Source organism: Eschrichtius robustus, chromosome 13, assembly GCF_028021215.1.
Source record: "Eschrichtius robustus isolate mEscRob2 chromosome 13, mEscRob2.pri, whole genome shotgun sequence".
Taxonomy (NCBI): Eukaryota; Metazoa; Chordata; class Mammalia; order Artiodactyla; family Eschrichtiidae; genus Eschrichtius; species Eschrichtius robustus.
This window is the reverse complement of record NC_090836.1, coordinates 81453796-81476246: the sequence shown is the minus strand read 5'-3', so window position 1 is coordinate 81476246 and position 22451 is coordinate 81453796. Positions and strand designations below refer to the sequence as shown.

The window sequence follows — 22451 nt, the reverse complement described above, 5'->3', positions numbered from 1 at the left end:
TGGGATTCCTTTGCTCACCAGCAATAGATGCAGACTTATCTGTAAACAGGCCAGGGTATAAAATCATAGGTACTCTGGTCATTCTTCTTAATGGAACTGATCTTTATGACAGATTGATACGGAAGCAAAGAAACACTCTACATATTATGTGAATGAATATGTCTAGATGGTATTGAAAGAGACTTTTCTTTCTCCTTCCTTGTCTTCCTAGTGTTTACTTTCAAAGTTTGCTGTAAGATCAAAAGGTCAAGACTCTAACAACGTTCCCAATCAGTGTTCCTTAGAACACTGGCGCTCCATTAGATGTTAATAATTAACCAGAGGAAAATGGGTTTCGTGTTGAAATAAGTATGAGAATTCAAACAGCTTTCTTTATTATCGGTCTTTTCAGAGCCTTCAGGAGGCTAATGTTCCGAGTGACTCTCCCAGGCATGCAATATGCCATGGTTCTCGAATTTACTTCACCAAAGAGCCCTTTTTTGTCAGGGTTCCTAACAGCTTCTCACTGGGCACTACTATTACTCAGGAATCACTGCTTAACATTGCTTCATGCGTCAGCTGAAATGTGAAGGTTGACCATTACTTTAAAAGGGAAAACCAGATTTTTTTAATCCACAGATCTACTTTTGCTACGTTAAAAGAGCTGAAGAAATGTGAGACACTTTTATCTTTAAAAAGAATGTGTCTAAGAACAATGCTGCAATTGTAATGATTTCTTAATGACTTGATTTATGAGACAGGGAAATAGCCGTTTCTTTTTTTTCCTCCCTCTCCCAGGCAATCCATTGTAGAGCGATTCTTCCTTGCCAGGACACTCCTTCTGTGAAATTAACCTACAGTGCAGAGGTAAACATCACTGAAATTATTCACTGAATTAAATGATCCATACAATTATTTTAATAGGGATTACATTAAATCTGTGGATTTCTTTGGGTAGTACGGACATTTTAACAATATGAATTCTTCCAATCCATGAACACGGGATATCTTTCCAAAATGATCCATATAAGTAAATGTGGTATAAATGATAAGCAGAGATAAGAATTGAATTTGTATAGCTAGAAATACTTTACTTAATTAAATTCTACCTGAAATATGTTAGAAAAAGGCTATGGATCCCATTTTGAATCTCTGTTTTAAAGGCAGTTTCAAACATAAGTATAAAAAAAAGGGGTATCAGAGACTTCGCTGGCGGTCCAATGGTTAGGACTCCACAGCCGGGGGTGCAGGTTTGATCCCTGGTCGGGGAACTGAGATCCCACATGCTGCATGGCGCAGCCAAAAAATGAAATGAAATAAAATAAATCATTCTGATTTTAAAAGGAATTCAGAATTCTGGACCTAAAAACAAGAATTTGGGAGCAACTCTTTTTAACTTAAAAAAATTGACATTTGTAGGATTAAAGTTTCTATAAATGCACTTTACAGCCATGTAAAAATATCTATCTAGGTATCCTAATGGGCATATATTGCAGACTTATCTGTATACATTTCCAACTTATTCTTGTTGTAGGTACTGCTAATCCTTTTAGGAAAAAGTAGACTATAATTAATAAATAAATACTATCCAAGAGGCTAGACTTACTTAGACCAGGCAAATAGAATTGAGGATCAACCTGTATTTATGGGGCCTTCTTGATTCCCACATCGTTCCACAACCAAACCACCCCTAGCATAGTGCTGCAGAAAACTTTACTTGGAGGCCAAGAATCCCTGGACTCCGGTGCTTTGTGACCACCTAGAGGGGTGGGATAGGGAGGGTGGGAGGGAGACGCAAGAGGGAGGGGATATGGGGATATATGTATACGTATAGCTGATTCACTTTGTTCTAAAGCAGAAACTAACACACCATTGTAAAGCAATTATACGGCAATAAAGATGTTTAAAAAAAATTTAAAAGAAAAGAATTCCTGGACTCTTCTCCACCACTTAATAACTGCATGACCTTGGGCAAGTCTTATGACCTCACAACCTCAGTTGTGTCATCTGTATAACCTATCACTGCCTAAATGAAGGGAGGAAGCAGAACCAAGGTATTTCCTGAATAGTTTTTAGCTCTAGGATCTGTGGTTGTTGCAGTACTGATTCCGGAGGTCCTGATTCTGTGCCTGCCTCAGTAATAGCCTTGAGGACTGGGCCATGCAGGGAACATGAAAGCCTAGCATTGTTGGAATGGATGTTTGCTAGATCATTAATACTCAGGTGATGGTCCTTTATTCTGGCATTCATTAGAGGTAAGACTTGCAGAATCATGGAGATAGGGTACACACTTAAGTGACCATACAGTTTGCCCCGTAAGGATCTTTTCCATACAAACTTCCAGAGAAAATTATTTCACATTTCTCAGCAATAAGTTTAAAAGTTTCTCACACTCATGACCCTTAAAAAGTAGAATTTGTAACTCCAAGTTTATGTGTTAAATATTAAATTTTTCAGAATTGTATTCTCTGATCTAAAGTGAGTATAACATCCTTTTGAATCTCTTCTGAGGGTGTGGAGGGGAGCAGGGCTGGTGGCTGCCATTGCCAGGCATGGTGCTGAACTCTTCATTTATATTATTTATTCCTTGCAACAATCCTATGAAGTTATTACCCTCATTTGATGGGGGAAACTGAGGCTCAGGGAAGTTATTTGCCCAAGTGCATGAAGTTAGTAAGTGGCGGAGCTGGGATTTTAACCTAGTTTCTACCAAATGCTCTTAATATGGATGGATGAATGGACAGGTAGATATGTCACCATCATTTTTAAAGAAGCCAGCTTTACATATTGCTAATTCTCTTTATAAAAGTGATACAGAGGAATGTACTGGGTTCATAGTCTATTGTATCGATAGTCAAAAAGCAGGGGGAAAGGTTATTTTACATAGAACTTTTCATTTATATCTTTATTTATATCTTTTCCTTCTCAATTAGGTGTCTGTCCCTAAAGAACTGGTTGCACTTATGAGTGCCATTCGTGATGGAGAAGCACCTGACACAGAAGACACGAGCAGGAAGATATACAGATTCAGCCAAAAAGTAAGATCTTAGGGTCTAGATTTTGTGTTTTAGTTGGTGGTGAACTACAAGTAGCTTTTACCCATCCAGAGAGCAAAATGGCTTTTGAAATATTTCAGAATTTAGAAAGCAGCTCCTGCTTTTTGTTTTCTTCATTTCTTTTTCTTTTGCGCTTTTAAAATATTTGGTTCTGCTCGCAGCGTTGTACTGAAGCAGGAGGGTGCTGGAGAGGCATGGCAGGGGGCATGCCTGATCCCATTTCCCTACATCCCAGTCAGTAGCAGGTTTCCTGTTTCTAAGTTACACTTTGACCTGCCCTGGTACCAGAGCTCGGGCGTGTGGTGGTGTAGTGTTTACAGATGGAAGAACTGTCTTAGACCAAAAACCACTCTGTTACAGTCCTTTTAAGTAAAAATTCCTAAGTAGTTGGTAGTTTGACTTGTATCTTTGACCTTTAATGAATTGTGTGTGTGTGTGTGTGTGTTTACTGATGCTTTTTATTTTTTTTTATATTTATATTGGAGTGTAATTGCTTTACAATGTTGTGTTACTTTCTACTGTACAACAAAGTGAATCAGCTGTATGTATACATATATCCCCATATCACCTCTCTCTTGAGCGTCCCTCGCACCCTCCCTATTCCACCTGTCTAGGTGGTCACAAAGCACCGAGCTGATCTCCCTGTGCTATGCAGCTGCCTCCCACTAGCTATCTATTTTACGTTTGGTAGTGTATATATGTCCATGCCACTCTCTCACTATGTCCCAGCTTACCCTTCCCTCTCCCCGTGTCCTCCGAGTCCATTCTCTAGTAGGTCTGCGTCTTTATTCCCATCTTGCCCCCAGGTTCTTCAGGACCACTTTTTTTTTTTTCAGATTCCATTTATATGTGTTAGCATACGGTATTTGTTTTTCTCTTTCTGACTTACTTCACTCTGTATGACAAACTCTAGGTCCATCCACCTCACTACAAATAACTTAATTTCATTCCTTTTTATGGCTGAGTAATATTCCGTTGTATATATGTGCCACATCTTCTTTATCCATTCATCTGTCGATGGACATCTAGGTTACTTCCATGTCCTGGCTATTGTAAATAGAGCTGCAGTGAACATTGGGGTGCATGACTCTTCTTGAATTATGGTTTTCTTTCGTCCTCCTTAGCAGAACAGGTACCTAAGCCACAGTGGACAATTTTGCCCCTACCCCAGCTTCTAGGATTCCAAAACCTTCAGCATTCTCTCGTTGCTGGATTATTTTGTATGTCTCTCAAATATACAAGGAGTGGTTTTAAAAAGGAATTTAAAACAAAGTTTTTTAATTCAAGAGAAAATGACAAAAAACTTAAAAGCATAGTTGCCTTTTCATACGTTAATTTTTGTGAAATGCTTAAAATGTACCTCGTAATACTATGTGCAATCATGTTTTTTCACATTTCAGAATCTTCCCTTGCTAATGGGATAAAAGGGAAATAGACGTATTGAAATGTTTTTATATCGCAGTTTTGAACTATTTGACCCCCTCAAAAATGAGAACCATTTGAGAAGTACAAAAGGAAAGCAATCCACACTAATGTTTGGAGATTTGAAAGGAAATTTACTTACTTCTGAATATGAATTGTCTTATTCTGTAACATTTTTAAACACTAATTCGAGCATTTGGTGTGTGGTTTTTTGCCCCCTTTAGGTTCCGATCCCCTGCTACTTGATTGCTTTGGTTGTTGGAGCTTTAGAAAGCAGGTGAGCCTTTGAACACATTTTGAAGTTTATGAAAAGATTAAACCTTAGGTGTCTTGAACCTCTGTCAGGATTAATTGGTAGATCATTTTTGTATTTCTCAAGAAATCAAGCCAACAGCTCTAGAAACATTCAAATCTAATCATGAAATGTAAGTAACAAATTAATTTTAAATTAAAAAAATCTTTACCACTCACCCCTTAGACTTTCCAAGTATTACAGAATGAGCATGGTCTTACCTTTATAGATCTGGAATCTAAGTTTGAACAAGTCACTTCACATAACCTCCATTTCCTCATCCTCGAAATTATAATATCCCCTTTCCTACTTCATTGGGTGGTTATGTGCAACAAATGAGATAAATTATTTTAAAGCACTAGGAAGCCTATAAATATTACAGAAATATAAGATATTTTGTTAAAATTTTACCAGCAGCTAGAGTGCCCTTCTTTCTTAATTTCTTGTTTGTTCTTATTTCTAAACAACTGAAAATTAAGAATGGCTATAGTAATCACATTCTTTAAATTGCCAGGGATGTGGACACAGTGGACAAATCAGGCAAATATAGATTCCAGTTCCAGCTGTAGCAGTTAACTATCTACATCCTTGGGCAACTCACCTCTCTGAGTTTAACCTTCTTCACCTAAAAACTAGAAATAATCATGTTTACTTCAAGCGATTTTTGTGAGGATTAACAGACCTAACATATGTAAAGATCCTGGCCTATAGGAGGCACTCACTAAATGATAATTGTAATAATTGTCACAGCAGCTGACAGTTATCAGGTCTCATTAGGTACCAACTCCAAGGCATTATGCCCTTGAATCCTCGCAACTCTGTGGAATGGATACAATTACTCTTTCTCATTTTACCAATAAAGAAACTGATGTTCGGTGAGTTTAAATAACTGGCTCAGAGTCACAGAGCTAGGAAATGTCAGAGCCGGGACCCATCCTAGACCATCTGACTTTAGAGCCCATGCGGCATAGAACTCTGCTGTCTGGAGTGGCAGCCACTAACCACATGAGGCTTGAGATGTGCTGGAAGTGTAAAATAAACACTGGATTTCTAAAGACTTCATATGAAAAAAAAGAATGCAAAATATTTCATTAATAATCTTTTATGCTGATTACATGTCAAAATGATACTATTTTGGATATATTGGTTTAAACAAAATATATTATTAAAATTAATTTCATCTGCTTCACTTTGCCTTTTTTAAAAAATGTGGCTACTGGACAATTTAAAATTACACACGTGGCTCACATTTGTGGCTGTCATTCATTTATATTGGCTAGCACTGGTTACCATTGCTTCTCACTGTGGTCTACAAACCAATAGCTTTGGCATCACCTGGGAGCTGGTTAGAAATGAAAGTCCTTGGGTCCTACCCCAGACCTACCGAATCAAAATTTGTATTTGAACAACCTCCCCAGATAGTTTGTATGCACATTGAAGTCTGAGAGGCCCTGCCCTAGAATCCACTGCCTCTCTGGGCCAGGATATCAAGGCAAAGACTTATTGTTTGGGGTTTGGCATTGCATAACAGTTTTAAGATGAAATTTACATGAAAAAAATATTTTTGAGTTCTAGTCCTATATAAGTGATATATAGTTCTATTTGTTTCTTCTTTTTAAATTGTGGTTAAAAAAAAAACCCACAAAATTTACTGTCTCAACCAGTTTTGTTTTTTTTTGTTTTTTGTTTTTTGTTTTTTGTTTTAATTTTAAATGGACTTTATTGTTTAGAACAGGTGTTTTCTTTTTAAGATTTAATTTTTAATTTTTTTGGCTGCATTGGGTCTTCATTGCTGCACGCAGGCTTTCTCTAGTTGCGGCGAGAGGGGGCTACTCTTCGTTGTGGTACACGGGCTTCTCATTTCGGTGGCTTCTCTTCTTGCAGAGCACGGGCTCTAGGTGCGCGGGCTTCAGTAGTTGTGGCACGTGGGCTCAGTAGTTGTGGCTCTCGGGCTCTAGAACGTAGGCTCAGTAGTTGTGGCGCACGGGCTTAGTTGCTCTGTGGTGTGTGGGATCTTCCCGGACCAGGGCTTGAACCCGTGTTCCCTGCATTGGCAGGTGGATTCTTATCCACGAGGCCGCGCCAGCCGAGCGCGCCGTCGCAGCTGTCCAGGACAGCGCAGAGCTCGCCCAGCAGCGCGGGCGGCATGTCGAACAGGAGCGTGTGCGCCGAGAGCGCGCCGCGGTCCCCGCGGCTCCCCGCCGCTGCCGCCGCCGTCCAGGCCATGGCTGGGCTGCCGGAGACGAGGGGCCGGGCCGGAGAGGAACGCGGAGCCCAGGCCTCTCCCTCAACCAGTTTTAAATGTATAGTTCAGTAGTCACTAGTGTTAAGTATATTCATGTTGTTATGAAACAGATCTCCAGAACTTTTTCATCTTGGAAAACTGAAACTCTGTAAACTCTGTACCCTTTAAACAACAACTCCCATTTCCACCTCCCTCCAGTACCTGGTAACCATTGTTCTATTTTCTGTTTCTCTGAGTTTGACTACTTTATATACCTCGTAAGTGGAATCGTAGAGTACTTGTTCTTCTGTAACTGCCTTATTTCACTTAGCATAATGTCCTTAAGTTTCTTCCATGTTACAGCATGTGACAGGATTTCCGTCTCTCTCTGTTTGTTTCTTCTTATTTAAAAGTGTTCAACCTTTAAGTGCATAACAGAGTTTACATCCGCCCCCTTCTGGAATAATCTCTGACTGAGCCGTGACTGGGGTTTCTATAGTTGTAAGATTGAGGGAAGAAACTAGATCCCTAAAGGTCTTACCAGAGCCAGTAAGCTAACCTTTGGGGGCGCTTCACGTCAAGTTTTCACGTGGCCCAGACTGCACCCCCTTATAGACATGCAGACTTATTGCTGCATTCACAACAGGAGGTTTGTACCTCAGAGAAGCCGTTTCGCCTCACCTCCTCCCCATAAGCACGTGGTACATCACACTGCTTCTGTAAGGATTTGTGTACAACAGTTTAAATCGTTCCTAGAACCAGGTGAGTAATTTGCTTTGAATTTCATTTTTATTAAGCTTTTCCATTTTGCAGGCAGATTGGCCCAAGGACATTGGTATGGTCTGAGAAAGAGCAGGTGGAAAAGTCTGCTTACGAATTTTCTGAGGTTCGTCATAAAGTTACCCTTTTTAATAACTGTGGTAGATGGTAGATTTAAGATTTTGAGTATGAAATGCGGTGCTTTTAAGTAATGTGGTAAAAGAATCAAATAGTATATCTTATTTTAGGTGTTTGCAGTTGATGCATTTTTGGGTATCATTTTCATTTAAAATACGCACCATTAACTCATAGCCTTCACAGAAAGCAATGTACACTTTTAAGAAATTTATTATGGCAATGATTAAGACATACAAATATATATACATTAATTTTCCAGACTGAATCTATGCTTAAAATTGCAGAAGATCTGGGAGGCCCATATATTTGGGGGCAGTATGACCTATTGGTCCTGCCGCCATCCTTCCCGTATGGCGGCATGGAACATCCTTGCCTCACTTTTGTAACTCCTACTCTGCTGGTAAGTGTAAATTTTTCTTCATTTGAAGTTGACTTTTCCTCAAACATAAACCTAGGTATGAAGAACCTTAGACTCCTAATAATAAAAAGACTTTTTTAAATAATAAAAGGCTTTTATTTATGTAACCCTTGTTTCTTATTTGACTGCTTATTGTGATTATTATCATCACCTCAACTTTCTAAAGAAAATAATTTGGCCACTTGGGAGAAAAGAATATAGTGTTCAAGGTGCTTTGGGATGCTGGGGGAGGGAGGGCTGTGTAACAACAGTCTATTGATGAATTGTGTGTCCAAAGAAACTATACCAGTTACACTTGGCATATAGGTACTGGTTAAAAAACAAAACAAAACTCAGTTTACCATAACTAGGAAAGAATTAGCCCACAGTATATAGCTATATTTTATATGCCTTTGTTCGCTACTTTAAATCCTTCCTAGAACCAAGTGAGTAATGGATTAGCAACTAAATAAGTAAAACACACTATAGGACACTACAGACTTTTCTTAAATATACTGCAGGTAATAAGGAGAGAATGAAGGTACCTAAGAGTGAATAAGAGTGGATATAAAAAAATAGAAGAGGAGAACTGTTTCCTGCAAGTTAATTAGAGACAGGTATACTGGTTCCTGTGGTATTGGAAAAATTCCCAAGATTAGGGAGAGAAAGAATAATGCTATGTTTTAATCCTGCATTTTAAAAAATTTCTTCAGTACATGTTGCTTTTGAACTCTTTGGAGTGCCACAGCAGAAATACAGTGGACCATAAATGCTGGAATAACGTGTCTTGACATATAGGCAGTCTTTTAGATATAGTCTGTAATTTGATTTCTGAAATACTAAGGTAATTTTCTTCTTTTTTAGGCAGGTGACAAGTCACTCTCCAACGTAAGTGAAAATTTATTATCATGGTCTTATCCTCAAGAAGTATTAAGTCAAGTGATTTTAAAATATCCATTGTGTCATTATATCGAAGACATGATTATAAAAGATAACTTGGGGATTCTAGTTGCAAGACATTACTACATAATCAGTAGGATTTAACAGATTTAAGAGCATTTTATGGTTTGATCTCTTCATATGTTTATGAAATATTTTTTAATAGAGTGATGTATCCATTTATTATTTTCTAAATAATATTTTGTTTCTAATTTTGTAAACTATACTATACTTTTTTTATCTTTGGCTAAATTGTGATTTTTTTTTTTTTTTTTTTTGCTGAACTGAATAATTCCTTGAATATCTCAGCTAATGTTAAAAAAAACTTGAACAATGTGGAAAAAAATAAATTGAACAATGTGGAATTGGAAGAACTAGAATGCTTACATAATGAGTTATTTTAGGTTAAGATAATCAATTTCACCATTAATCACTTCCACTATTTCCTTTAGGTTATTGCACATGAAATATCTCATAGTTGGACAGGAAATCTAGTGACCAACAAAACTTGGGATCACTTCTGGTAAGATTTATTATTATTATTTCTTTATGGGTTCTTGTTATTGATTTCTTTCCCTGCCTTCCACCACCTTGAATTGTTTTGTGTGTATACCTTTGTTATCATCTCTTTGGTAGACAGGGATTTTTAAAAAATTCTGTAATACTTATCACAATGTCAGGTAGAATAGAGGTTTTCAGTTGATGCTGTTTAGTTCCTGGTATGGTCACATTTTAATACATGGACACATAAAACCAGAGCCCTGGCTTCATTTCCCCTGCTTCCATCTGCTGGGCTGGGCTTCCCATTGTTCTGAACTGAATGCAAGGAAGCCACGCAGAGCAGTCTGCTTAGACTTGAGTATTCATAGTCAAGTCTTTACAATTGCTTTGCTCTGTAGAAACACCAAAAAGAAAATATCTTGTTGATTGCAGTGCCTTTTTCTCTCAGCTGTGTCAGTGTTTTTATTTTTCAATTATTTTCAGGTTAAATGAAGGACACACTGTATACTTGGAACGCCACATTTGTGGACGGTTGTTTGGTGAAAAGTTCAGACATTTTCATGCTCTGGGAGGATGGGGAGAACTCCAGAATTCGGTAAATGAGTCATACTTTTAAAAGCATTCATCCCAAGTTGTGCAGGTGTTCAAAAATTCAGATTGTAAAGCAGCTTTACTAAGTAGCAGTAAGAAAGTCATTTTTACCGGTGGGAAATCAAGCAGATGCTGGTGTGACGTTCTGTTGTTACCTGTTAGTCGTTATCCTGTGTAAGGTCATGTTCATGACCAGTAGGACCTCACTGGGGCTTTGCAATAATATAGTTGGCTACTCTGTTTGAATTTTATTTGGTGTATTTATGTCATTTTTAAATGCTCTCTCCTGAGAGCTGAATTTGCTAACCAGGCATTAAAACGTTTTTCTAGTCTTTTATTGAGCAAGAAATATCACGGAACCTTACGCTAGTAGGCATTCCGTTAATAGACTTCCAGAAATGTGTACTAACATATCCTACAGTTTCCAGTCTCTAGTTTAAGTTCTAGATTCCCCTAAAGTTATGCCACTGAGTGTAGTAACACTTCTTACTAGCTTGTGTACATGGTGGTAACCAGACTTCATATTTGAACATTCCTCTAATTTTGCATCTCACAGATAAAGACTTTTGGAGAGACACATCCTTTCACCAAACTTGTGGTTGATCTGACGAACGTAGACCCTGATGTGGCTTATTCTTCAGTTCCCTATGAGAAGGGCTTTGCTTTACTCTTTTACCTTGAACAGCTTCTTGGAGGACCAGGCAAGCAGTTGGCATTTTCTGATTTTTTTGCTTTGAGGGTAATAGAATTTTTAACTGTTGCTTTTGCTCCATTTTATCCTTCCATTTTTTATGTAGCTGCTAAAGAAATCTGTATCGTTTTCTAATGTTACCTCTCTACTTAAAACCTTGACTAACCTCTGCGTTCTAAATTATGCTGCTTGACTTAAAAAAAGCTCATCAGTATTTTAAAAATTAGGAAACTAGTATGTGCTCATTGAAAAAAATTTTGTGTGGTACAGAAATTTGTAAGAGTCATAAGTGAGGGTCCTTCAGTTTGGTGTGTATGGCTCCAGATCTTTTTCAAAGTGTAAGTGAACAGACATATATAGATATATATACATATAGTTACTTTAATTACAGAAAATGGATCATACTATACATTTCTTCAACATTTATTTTTTAATTCAACAATATTTTACATACATCCTTCCATGTCAGAACTTACAAATCTATCTTGTGCTTTTTAATGCCATCATAGTATTTCATTATATTTGTGTGCTGAGTTTATGTAACCTTCCCCATTGGTGGGCATTTAAAAGTACTCTCCTTAGTCAATGGACTTTGAATGCCCTCCCTCATCTGGATCCATTCTGTCTGTCGAATCTTATTTTCCTCTTTTCAAGTTATACAAAGATCGTTGGTTTTGGAACCTGTGTTGTGTATTCCTTTTTTGTGTCTTGTGTCATCCCCTTACCTCTAATTAGGATTTCTCTTCTGCCTTCCAACAAATTACATATGTTCTTCAAGGTACAACTTAAGTCCTACTTCTGTTTTTGAACATTCTTTTACTCTTAAAGTCCTCATTGGTTTCCCTATTTTCTGAATGTTCTCTGTTCTCCGTGGTTTGGTACAATGCAAGGCACCCAAAAATGTGTTAACTAATTACCTTTCTATTAACAGACTTCTTTTTTCTTTTCTTCTTTCTTAAAAACTCTTAGAGGTTTTCCTAGGATTCTTAAAGGCTTATGTTGAGAAATTTTCCTACAAGAGCATAACCACTGATGACTGGAAAGATTTCCTGTATTCCCACTTTAAAGATAAGGTTGGATTTTAAAACCTTTCTTATTGTGCATGCTCAATATATCTTCATTTAATGGCTATTTGTTAGGTTGATTTGAATTACTTAATAGTAGTGTTAGTTTAGAATTTAAGATTCAATCTTTCATTCAGTGTTTTCCTGTTTAAAATGTGATCTCAACAGTATGAACTAATGTGTAGAATTTTCCTTTTTCAGAGCAATCTACAGTGGTATGTTTCAGAAATTTGTGCGTGTACTTAATTTTCCTATTTTAATTATTTAAAAGAACATTACTGATTAACATAAATTTATTTTAGAAAAGAGACTTAGAAATTATCTTGACATGTCAGTGTAGACAAAATTATAGATTTGAGGTCCTAAGAGTCAGTTTTAAATTTTTTTTTTTTTTTTCAAGAGAAAAGATTGTTCAGTAGCAAACTGGGTGTTCCTTCTGTTCTCAGGTTGATACTCTAAATCAAGTTGATTGGAACGCCTGGCTGTACTCTCCTGGACTGCCCCCTGTGAAGCCCAAGTCAGTACTTACCTACTAATGCTTTTCCTTCTCCTTCTCCTAAATCCTAGAGCTCCTCAAAATATCTGAAGGGGTTTTATGCCTTCCTTAAGCTATTACTAGTTTGTGATGAGAGTTGAGTTCTTAGGAGTTAGAACCTTAACCCTGAGGTCAAAAAAGTCATTTCGATGATATTATAAATATAAATTAGTTCAGTTCATTGCAGGTAATTATCGAGTGCCTCCTTTCTGCACAAGGATGGTGAGAGATACAGAAAAGAAAAAGATATTGCCCTTTCCTTGAAAACGTTTGCAGTAAGAAAAATAACATAGAAGCATCATGTTCCTCATTACAGCAGTGTCGTAAGTTACCACCCTCACTTCCAGAGGAGGCACATGAGGCTTAGCTAGGGTAACATGTCTTGCTGAATGCTGCACAGCAAGTCATGAGAGTTGAGATTCAAATCCTCATCGTCGTAAACGCTCCATTACACTGTCTTTTAAACTAAACACCTTCCTCAAATCAGGGACCTGAACCCTGGTCTTCCAAGAATCGTATTAGGAGGTGCTAACTACCCCATGTTGCATCCAGGAACTTGCTGTTCCCTCCACCCTGAGTACTCTTTACCCAATTAATTCCAATCGCAACTCAAGAGCCACTTCCTCAGGAAAGCATTCCTTGACCTCTCTAACTAGGTCAAGTCTCCCGTTACGGGTTTCTCGGTGCTGTGTGTCGCCTCTTCACAGCTCCACAGTCGTAATCTTAGATTTGTGTGAGTGAGTATTAAGTCTTTCTCCTTCACTACGTTGAAGCACCATGAGAACAGGGCTCATACCTGATTCACTCATTACTTTTCTTAGGACCTTGCCCTAAGTAAGGGTTGCTTCCCCTCCCTGGGCTAATCCTTATTTAATTTTTTTCATTACAATGAGACGGAAGTTTCAGCCACCAAGAAACAGACCAGCCAAAGGTCTTTTTTTTACTCTCCTGGTGTTCCTTATGAAATCGGTGCTAAGTCATGTTCTAATTGAAGGTGATGAACTGCCTGCACAGTCAAGGACCTCTGGTCCCACTTGGTCTTGAGGGCAAACAAAAGGGCTTGCCTACTGTCCACAGCCTACTTCATGAAGATAAACTGGAAGCTGATTCAAAGAAGGTCACTGCTTTGACCCCTTTATTATCTCCCCCAGGGCACAAACTCTCTGAAAGCAAGTTCAGTGGTCACTTCTAATCAAAACTTACCTCATTTAGGCCCTGCGGGGCAGGTACCCCTCTGTTCTCTAACAGATACATTTCACAGCAAGTAAGCATGACTTATGGACAAAGAGGGATGTTTTACAAGAATTTTGCACACATTACGTGGTCTCCTCCATTGCTGCAAAATGTATGATTTGTCTTCCAAGTTGAGAACACATAAACCTTAGCATAACTTGCTTTGCTTAATGGTCAGAGTTTGTGAATTCTGCTTTCTTCTGAAAAGAGAGGATCAAAATCACATGATTTCGGAGTCTCCCAAGGGTGTCACTGTTATTTCCCCATTGTCTAGAACAGTGCCTATCACATAGCAGTTGCTCGCAGATCTGTTGGATGTTTAGATGGTGGGAACGACAGAAAGGAAAAGCCACGAGAGCAATGACTTTGTGGTGTTTACCGTGTTGTCCTGAGTGCCTGGAACTGTTCCTGCCATCCGGGAAACAATATGCTCAACTCAGCCCCAGCCCCTTCAGCATACACTGCAGAAGCATGTGACGGTCTCTGCTGAGATGTTTGGCATTCTCTCCAAAGAATAATCCAGGGTTTCATTAATTTGGTATCCAGTTGGATTTCTGTGTTCTTAGAGGATACCAGTAATCTTTAAGTCAGGTAGAAGATTTCCTATTTCCGTCACTCTGGAGTTGTTTATCTTTATTTTCAAAGAACTTTGAAATTTAAGTATGTTCTGTAACTTCAAAATGGCATTGATGCAAAAGCATGTGCCTTTTTATAAAATGTAATCTCTAATATTCTGAATCTTTGCAGTTATGATATGACTCTGACAAATGCTTGTATTGCCTTAAGTCAAAGATGGATTACTGTGAGTAGTAATGTATGATTTTTGACTCCTTTTTGAATTGTACAAATGTGTCTCTACTCAATGAAGTGGGGGAGTGGTGCTTTACTTATGAACTCATGTATTTGGAGTTACTATTCCTAAGTCAAGTTTATCCAAAATGATATTATACCAGCCCTCAATGTGTAAAGTTAAGTTTGAGGGGGAAAACAAATGGATGTTGATGGTATTAGTTCTGATTTTTCTTGCTCTTAAAAGGGAAAGGGGTGGGGGAATATAGGCCTCTTAGAGGAGAGTAAGTGATTTTTAGGAAAGATGAATGGGCTCTTAGAAGAATAGATAGGGAGGTATGATAGTTTGCACCAAAGTTTGTCTGGGTGTGGAGAATAAGAGAGGAGTAGAAGGCTCCAGGTATTGGGAGACCCATTAAGGGTCAGAGGAAGGAAGAGAAACCAAATCAGGAGTAAGGCAAATCGGGAAAATGGAACAAGAAACCATGGCAAAAGATACCCTAATTTTAAATAAAATATAAACATCTTTTTGGAGATTCTCATACCATCATAACAAAGTTAGAGCATTACTGACTTTTTAGATCTAAGTTCAAGATTTTTTTGTAAGCAAATATAAAATCTAACAACTTCTTATCAGAGCAGTAGGCTGGTTGTACACATATGTACCTCCTCTGTCAATGCTTTGCCCATCTCATCCTTCTCTCCACCCATCTTGCCCTGCCATGTAACCATGACCATGAATTTTGGTTTATCATTCCCCTGCTCTTTGTTTTTACAACTAATAAATATATCCTCAATAGGTAGTTTAAATTTGCATGTTTTTGAGCAGAGAATGAGATCTGTAAGTTCTAATATTTAGGTGAGGTTCTAAAGAGGGAGGAAGTTCTGATATTAAGGGTGTTTTGAAGGGGGAGGAAGATGTAAAATAATGATTCTTTACAAGGATGTATATGCATACATTAAATTTTCTGGAAGGATATACATATTAATATAGGTTCCTGAGGAGTGGGACTTGGAGACAGGGAGCAAAAGCAAAGGAATTTTTCATTTGGTCCTATTTGATTTTTTTTTTTAACCTTTGCATATATTTCTTTTAAAGTCAAAAGAAACCCTAGTTTAAAACTATTTTAAAAGATTTTTAAAATACTTATTTTGATAAGCTTTTTTTTAACGTTCCTCAATCATTTCCTCAAAGATAATTCGCAATGAATCCTAAATTGAAAAGTACAGACCCTCTTTTTTTTTTTCCTTAAATGATCTCCAAGATTAAGTGGGGAAAATAGAATGTGTGAAGATGAAGGGAAAGATCTGTTTGTGGCCTTACGAGTTCATTAGTGTGATATTTAAAAGAATATGCAATTTGATTATTTACCCAAATTTTCAAATTGGCCTATAAATAGTTGACATGCTTTTTGTAGCATTTCTTTGCTTTGGAAATCTATATATCGTGAGTTGTACAGACATTGTCAAAAGTTTCCTCCACTGTTACTATTAATAGTCTAACTTTTCTTAAGTAATATAGATTTAGGAGTCATATCAGCTCTTTAAGTTATAGTGACGCCATCTCAGAATGATTAAACTAGCTAACGTTCAAATTTATTTTTTATAGTCTTATGCATCCTTGTATTTCTCTTTCTTAACTTTTACTTTTATGTCAGATAAACCAATACATATTATTGAATCCTACACAAATGGCAGTAATCAGGCAACATTTATTTCAGGGCAAAGAAGATGATTTAAATTCATTCAGCTCAGCAGACCTAAAAGACTTCTCTTCTCATCAGGTGAATGAATTTTTAGCACAGATGCTCCAGAAAGTAAGTACTAGCTCAAAATATTAGAAATTAAAATGGGCATAAAGGCACAGCATTTATGGTTGAACCCCACTTGGAAAAAATATCCATGTGGAAACTAACAGAAAAAATGGTTTGGTAAAATCCATTCGTTTACTTAAAAACATTTATTGAATGCCTGCTATGTTTAGTATTGTGCTGAATATAAAAAGAAATATGCCGGGTCCTCAAAAAGTTTATAATCTAGTAGGAAAGGTCACAAGTGCAAAATTTAGCAATAAAAGGAGGGATTTTAGGTGTCATTTAAGAAAAAAGCAAAGAAGGACTCCCTTCCAACTGGGGTAATCAGGAAGGATTTTGGAGGAGTGGGGCTTGATTTGAGAAGAGCAGAGTCAGCAGGGAGATAGAAATTCAAGTTGGAAGGAGCAGCAAGTGACAGAGCGTGGCAGGAGGAGGACGTCGTGGCCCTGGGAAAGAGGTTAATGAAGAGAACACTAGAAAGACTGCTGGGATCTGATGTGCTGTGTCTTGAATGCCAAGCTAAGAATGTTAGATTTGATTCCAGGCAGTCGCAGAGGATTTAACATTTTTAACAAGAGAGTCATCTGATGAAATGATGGATTATGACGACTATTCCGCGGGTGTTGGGGAGGCTGGATTGACATGAGGAACGCTGGGGGTGAAGTTAGTTGGGAGACTCACAGGAGTCCAGGACTGGCAGGAGGGAGCTGGCGGGAAGGGAAAGAACAGGACAGTGAGAGGGAGAACACACAGCACGGAGCATGGGGTTTGGGGACTGACTGGATTGGGGGTTAACGGGAAGGAGTCCAAGCAGATTTGAAGGTTTCAAAGCCAGGTAACTAAAAGAATATGCGAAGCTGCGAGGAGATGGGAGAGGGAGATAGTGATGGGGTCTTTACCATTACATGACAGGGAGCTCTTAGGTCTAAAGACCTTGAGAGGGATGGAAGAAGACTTTGAACAGAATTTCCTATGGAACTGATGCAAAATGAGGAAGAGGAATTTAAAGCAACGGGAGTCTTAGAGAACCCATTAGTGCATGAAGCCATCACGGCGGTTTCACACATTTCTGTAGCCCCGCCTGCCGTGTGGCCTGGAACCACGAAGAGAGAAAGCATGATGGGCTGACTGGAGAGCAGGCACAGCACACATTGGGAAAGTAACGAGGTGACCTAGGAGGTGACCTTAACCAGCTGGCCTACCCGGCTGGACTTGGAGATTGGTTGAAACGAAACAATCTGGGAAGGGTCCAGCAGTCAGTGAGAGCCGAGTGTGGGTGAGCGTTCTGTTAAGACGCGGTAGCGGCTGGAGCGGGAGGTTTCCATCTACCTCCTGATTCCTCCGCCTGCATCCCGCGGGCACCGCCGGCGCTCCGCCTGGCCAAACTGAGCGCTGCTTTCTCTCCTTCACCCAAGCTTGTTCTCGCTTTAGCGCGGGTTAACCTGGGCACGGGAGTTTATGAGCCCCCTGAAACTGTACATACAACTTTGTGTTTATACGATAAATGTATCCCACCCCCCCTCAGGAAAGGGTCCGTATTAGTCATCAGATTCTGAAAAGGGTCTGTAATATAAAAGTTTAAAAACTCCTATTTTGTAGGGGTATAGATCATTCAAAAGGGATTTCGGAGGAAACATACAAAGATAAAGCTGGGGAATCACTGAGGGAAAAAATTAACTGTGATTGAATCTGGAGAACAGAATAAATTTAAGATATTTAAGGTATAAGGAAGAACTTGAAAGACTCTGGAGAGGTTCGGAAAGTTGGTATTTACATATACCAGAAAGTCTGAAGAGAGTACTTCTCATTTACCTCTCCATGTACCTAGCAAATTAAATTATCCCTTGGCTCCTAGTAGAATATCCTTATTCAGAATAAATTTGCACAAAATTTATTTTAGTGTGCATTTGTTTCTTTCATTTTTAATCTAACTTATGTCTATTTTATAAAATATTGAGGATTTTAATCTGGCTAAGAATTTCTCTCCAGCTCCTTTCTTCCAAGGAATCCTGTTGAAATGATACATTATACTTCTTTATTTTGCTCTAGGCACCTCTTCCATTGGGGCACATAAAGCGAATGCAAGAGGTGTACAACTTCAATGCCATTAACAATTCTGAAATACGATTCAGGTACATCATTTTAACTTGTCTCTGTGGAAGAAAGTGGAAAACTAGTTTAAAAAGCGGAGAAAGGGAAAGCAGCATATGAGACATACATGAGTCTTGAAAAATCCTTTTCAAATTTACTGCATCTATATACATAATTATAATGGTCTTTAAGGAATAGTTGCAATATCTGTAAGATGATAGTACTAATTTTTTTGTTAGAATTTATTCTAAGCTTCTCTTGACTTTAAAAAAATTAGAATTAAGGATTCATTGGTAAATAGGCATTCTTCCTATTGGACTCTGAAATGGGAATAGTTAGAAATCTTTGATTCTGTTCATCTTTCTTAATTCAAATTTGTAGCGTGAGCTTAAATCAAAGTTTAATTCCTTCCGAAACTGCATATGTAAGGTCTATGAGCACCTACATAATCCAAACCTTTTAAAACATATGATCTTTTTCAAGAACAAACTCTTCTTCTTTCTCTTCTCCAATTATTGAATGGTATGTATAAGGATTTGAGATTCTCAGAATAAAGACATAATATAAAGTGGTGTACAGTGTAACTATAATGGGATTATTCATCATTACAAAAGTAATTTTCAGATATACCTGTCATATCCTGCTTCTTCCTCCTCATTTCCTACCCTATACCCCCTAAAAATCCTCCTTTTAGATGGTTACGACTCTGCATTCAATCGAAATGGGAGGAAGCAATTCCTTTGGCTCTAAAAATGGCGACTGAACAAGGAAGAATGAAGTTTACACGACCCTTATTCAAGTAAGAACCAAGTCTCACTATGCTTTGACTTTATATAAGGAATGGGGAAGAAAAATCTTAAACAGATGTTTTTAATGTTGCTAAAATACTTTGTAAAATGCAGTCTAAAAATAATATTTTTAAATCTGTTAAGGATTATAGATATAATTTTGGAATAGGAATTAACACTTCTAAATATTTAAAATTTGAGATGATTTCATTAGTTTTTTAGAAGGATTATATATGGATTACCTATTATGGGCCAAATAGGGTTAGACCCTGGTGAAAAGGAAATAAATCAAAGATAATCTTATATACACAAAAAGATCTTTAAAAGCAAGTAGAAGATAATTGATGAGTAGGGAAGGACAAGAAAAAAGTGTCTGAAGTTAAATGCGAGAAGGATCAAACAGGTAAAGCCAAACCTTTTTGATTCAAATGTTGCAATAAGGTAGAATAGGTTGCTTGACATATAATAAAGGAATGCTTGGTAAAAGTGAAAAAAGTTGTATCTTGGCCACAAGATACAATTTAAGAATATCTCGGTGAAGTTGTTTTGACTGTGAATTTGGCAGGAATTCTGAAAAAAATATAACCAACACATAAATATCTATTATTAATCTGTTTGCTTTGCAAGTATAATAAAATTTGCCGAAATAAGTCATTATCCATCTTTCTTTCTTTCTTTTTTTTTTTTTTAAATGCAGGGACCTTGCTGCCTTTGACAAATCCCACGATCAAGCCATCCGCACCTACCAAGAGCACAAGGCGTGTATGCACCCCGTGACTGCCATGCTTGTGGGGAAAGATTTAAAAGTGGATTAAGGACCTGTCCATTGCTGATTTCAGACATTTCTCTTTTTAAAATTGAATTCATAAAGAAATACAAAATTTCAGCTCACATTGTAACTAAAAATGTCTTTTTAGTTTGGGCTTTTTATTGTTTGGTCAGTGATTTTTTTTTTTTTTTCGTAAATAAAGCTGATCTATCTCCCCTCCCACCCCTGGTGGCATGTTCTTTGTAAAGTGAATTTTAGCAAAGCTTAACCTTTTGATTTATAAATGTTGATTTTTTCATTAATTTCATATTCATTTTCTCCCACTATGGTCACAAGATATGTCAACATGTTATTTACCTCTTATTTTAAGCTCTTTAATTTGCATCTGCTGCACACCAGAAATTCAACATAATTAGGATTTTGCTTTTTAAATAACCTTAAAGATGAATACTTGGTTAGATTTGCTCGTCACCCAGCTGGTGGACATAGGATGAATTCCCTTACCAAAATGTATAAACTAGTGGGAGCGCTCTGCTTCTCATACCCGGATCCACCTGCTGTCCTGTTTTCCTGACTTTAGGGTCAGATGGCCAACCTGAATACCACTGCTTCTCCCCTCAGTTATACCTGACAGTCTATTCAACCAGCCTCATCTCCTTAGTGGTCAGCAAACATTCTCCACCCATAAACAGCATACAGCACAGAGAAAGAAAGAGTTAAAAATAACAACAACTTTATCCAAGTGAGAGAGTAACAAAGAACCCCTGTGAGTGTAATGCAGTGCCCCAGGGTGCCTCAGCACACAGTTTGGGAACCACTGTTGTATTAGGATTCTTTGACTGTAAGTGACAGCAACCCCAATGACTAGAAGTCAGAAAGGGAAAAGGAGGATTATATTAAGGATACAGGGTAGGGGGAGGTTACCAGAATCTGAGGACGGACAGAAGGGAACTGACACCAGGACAGCAGAGACATCAATACTCTTATCTCCCATTTCTGTCTCTCTGGTCTGCATTGTATAGTCTGGCTACCCCAGCTTTACTGTTGCCAATAGTTCTTACCACATGGAGAGACCGTCTCCATTCCAAACTCCCAAAGGTGAGACTCTGACCTAGCTTTGGTCCACCCCTGGCCAAATAAACTCTTGCAAAGAGAAATAGTGTCTTAGAGCATAAATGTGGGTGGGGGCATATCATCGTTAAATACCCTCCAGAAGTGCTAATGTAGTAGTTAAAAAAAAAAAAAAAAAAAAAAAGTCTTAAATAGGAGCAAACACCCTGGCCCTTCCTGTAATCCTGACTTCTCCCCTGTTCTCACTCTCCCAAATGGTTCTCTCCTTTTGGACATGTTTCTACACTGCAGTGTGCTTCTATTTCTCAGGCTCTGCTCTCACTTGTCTCCACGCCAGGAATATCAGAGGAGAGAGTTCAGCTCAAATCCCTGGTATATAATCACAGTCGAAGTGATTAGACTTTAGCTAATCCATGGACCCAGATGATGCTTTTGGAGGCTTCCCCCGCCCTATAAGTCCCCGGGAGGGACGGTCCCTTGTCCTCACCCATACTCTAAGCTAATGTCATTTTTCAGTTACACTGATTAGTCATACTGAAAGTGAATTGGGGCAAGGGATGCTTGAGGGTGGTCTTGAAGGATGCTATGAAGGAGGAGAAGGCGCTAAAGACAAATGTTTGTAGGGATTCACCTGGGGTCCACTCAGTAGAGTCTACACTTACTTCAGCTAATGAGCATATGCTGAATGTCTTTGTGCCAGGCTGGATATACACATAATTTCCGGGTGAACAAAAATAAGTAATTTCTACATAATGCTGAAGAAGTAAAGCAACCCAGAGAAGGGCCACTTACCCCAGTTGAAGCGTTTAGGGAATGCTTCCTGGAGAAGAGAAGGCCTAAACGGAGTCTTAAGGAATAAGAAATATCTAGCCAAGCAAAGAAAGTTGGAAGTGTTTTCCATCTGGGTGAAGAAAGAATAACATAAGTAAAGGTATTGACTTATGGGTTTTTTGTGTCATGAATTTGGACAGAGCCAGTGGAAATAGCTTGTCTCTGCTCCACGGTGTCTAGGGCCCGAGCTTGGAATCCTCAAACAGCTGGGCATGACTCAAATTGCATGACTCAAATTGTATGATCAGGCGGCTTCTTCCCTCACATGTCTGATGTCTGGCCTGGGATTACTCAGAAACTGGGCTCAGCTGGGGCCAGCAACTGGAGTGCCCAAGTAGTTTGGGTTTTCTCATAGCACAGGGGATAGTTGGACTTCTTATTAATCTTCTTTATACATCTGCATTCATCACCAGAGGGTAAGCACCGTGAAGGTGGAGGATGTACCTTATTTCATTCCCGGCACCTAGCATAGTGCTT

The 22451-nt window shown here is 38.3% G+C and overlaps 1 protein-coding gene across 1 annotated transcript in view; it reads left to right on the top strand.

The window, feature by feature from the left end:
- LTA4H (leukotriene A4 hydrolase) overlaps window positions 1-20287 on the top strand; it is a 28445-nt gene extending 8158 nt beyond the window's left edge. The window contains exons 4-19 of the mRNA XM_068559615.1: window positions 778-846; window positions 2913-3017; window positions 4682-4734; window positions 7787-7859; window positions 8130-8270; window positions 9132-9155; window positions 9659-9729; window positions 10191-10302; window positions 10855-10999; window positions 11959-12062; window positions 12500-12570; window positions 14569-14623; window positions 16332-16427; window positions 18474-18556; window positions 19210-19314; window positions 20001-20287. Coding sequence (XP_068415716.1) covers window positions 778-846; window positions 2913-3017; window positions 4682-4734; window positions 7787-7859; window positions 8130-8270; window positions 9132-9155; window positions 9659-9729; window positions 10191-10302; window positions 10855-10999; window positions 11959-12062; window positions 12500-12570; window positions 14569-14623; window positions 16332-16427; window positions 18474-18556; window positions 19210-19314; window positions 20001-20118 — 1425 coding nt within the window. The 3' untranslated portion in view covers window positions 20119-20287. The remainder of the gene's footprint in view (window positions 1-777; window positions 847-2912; window positions 3018-4681; window positions 4735-7786; window positions 7860-8129; window positions 8271-9131; window positions 9156-9658; window positions 9730-10190; window positions 10303-10854; window positions 11000-11958; window positions 12063-12499; window positions 12571-14568; window positions 14624-16331; window positions 16428-18473; window positions 18557-19209; window positions 19315-20000) is intronic.
- The last annotated feature ends 2164 nt before the right edge of the window (window positions 20288-22451 follow it).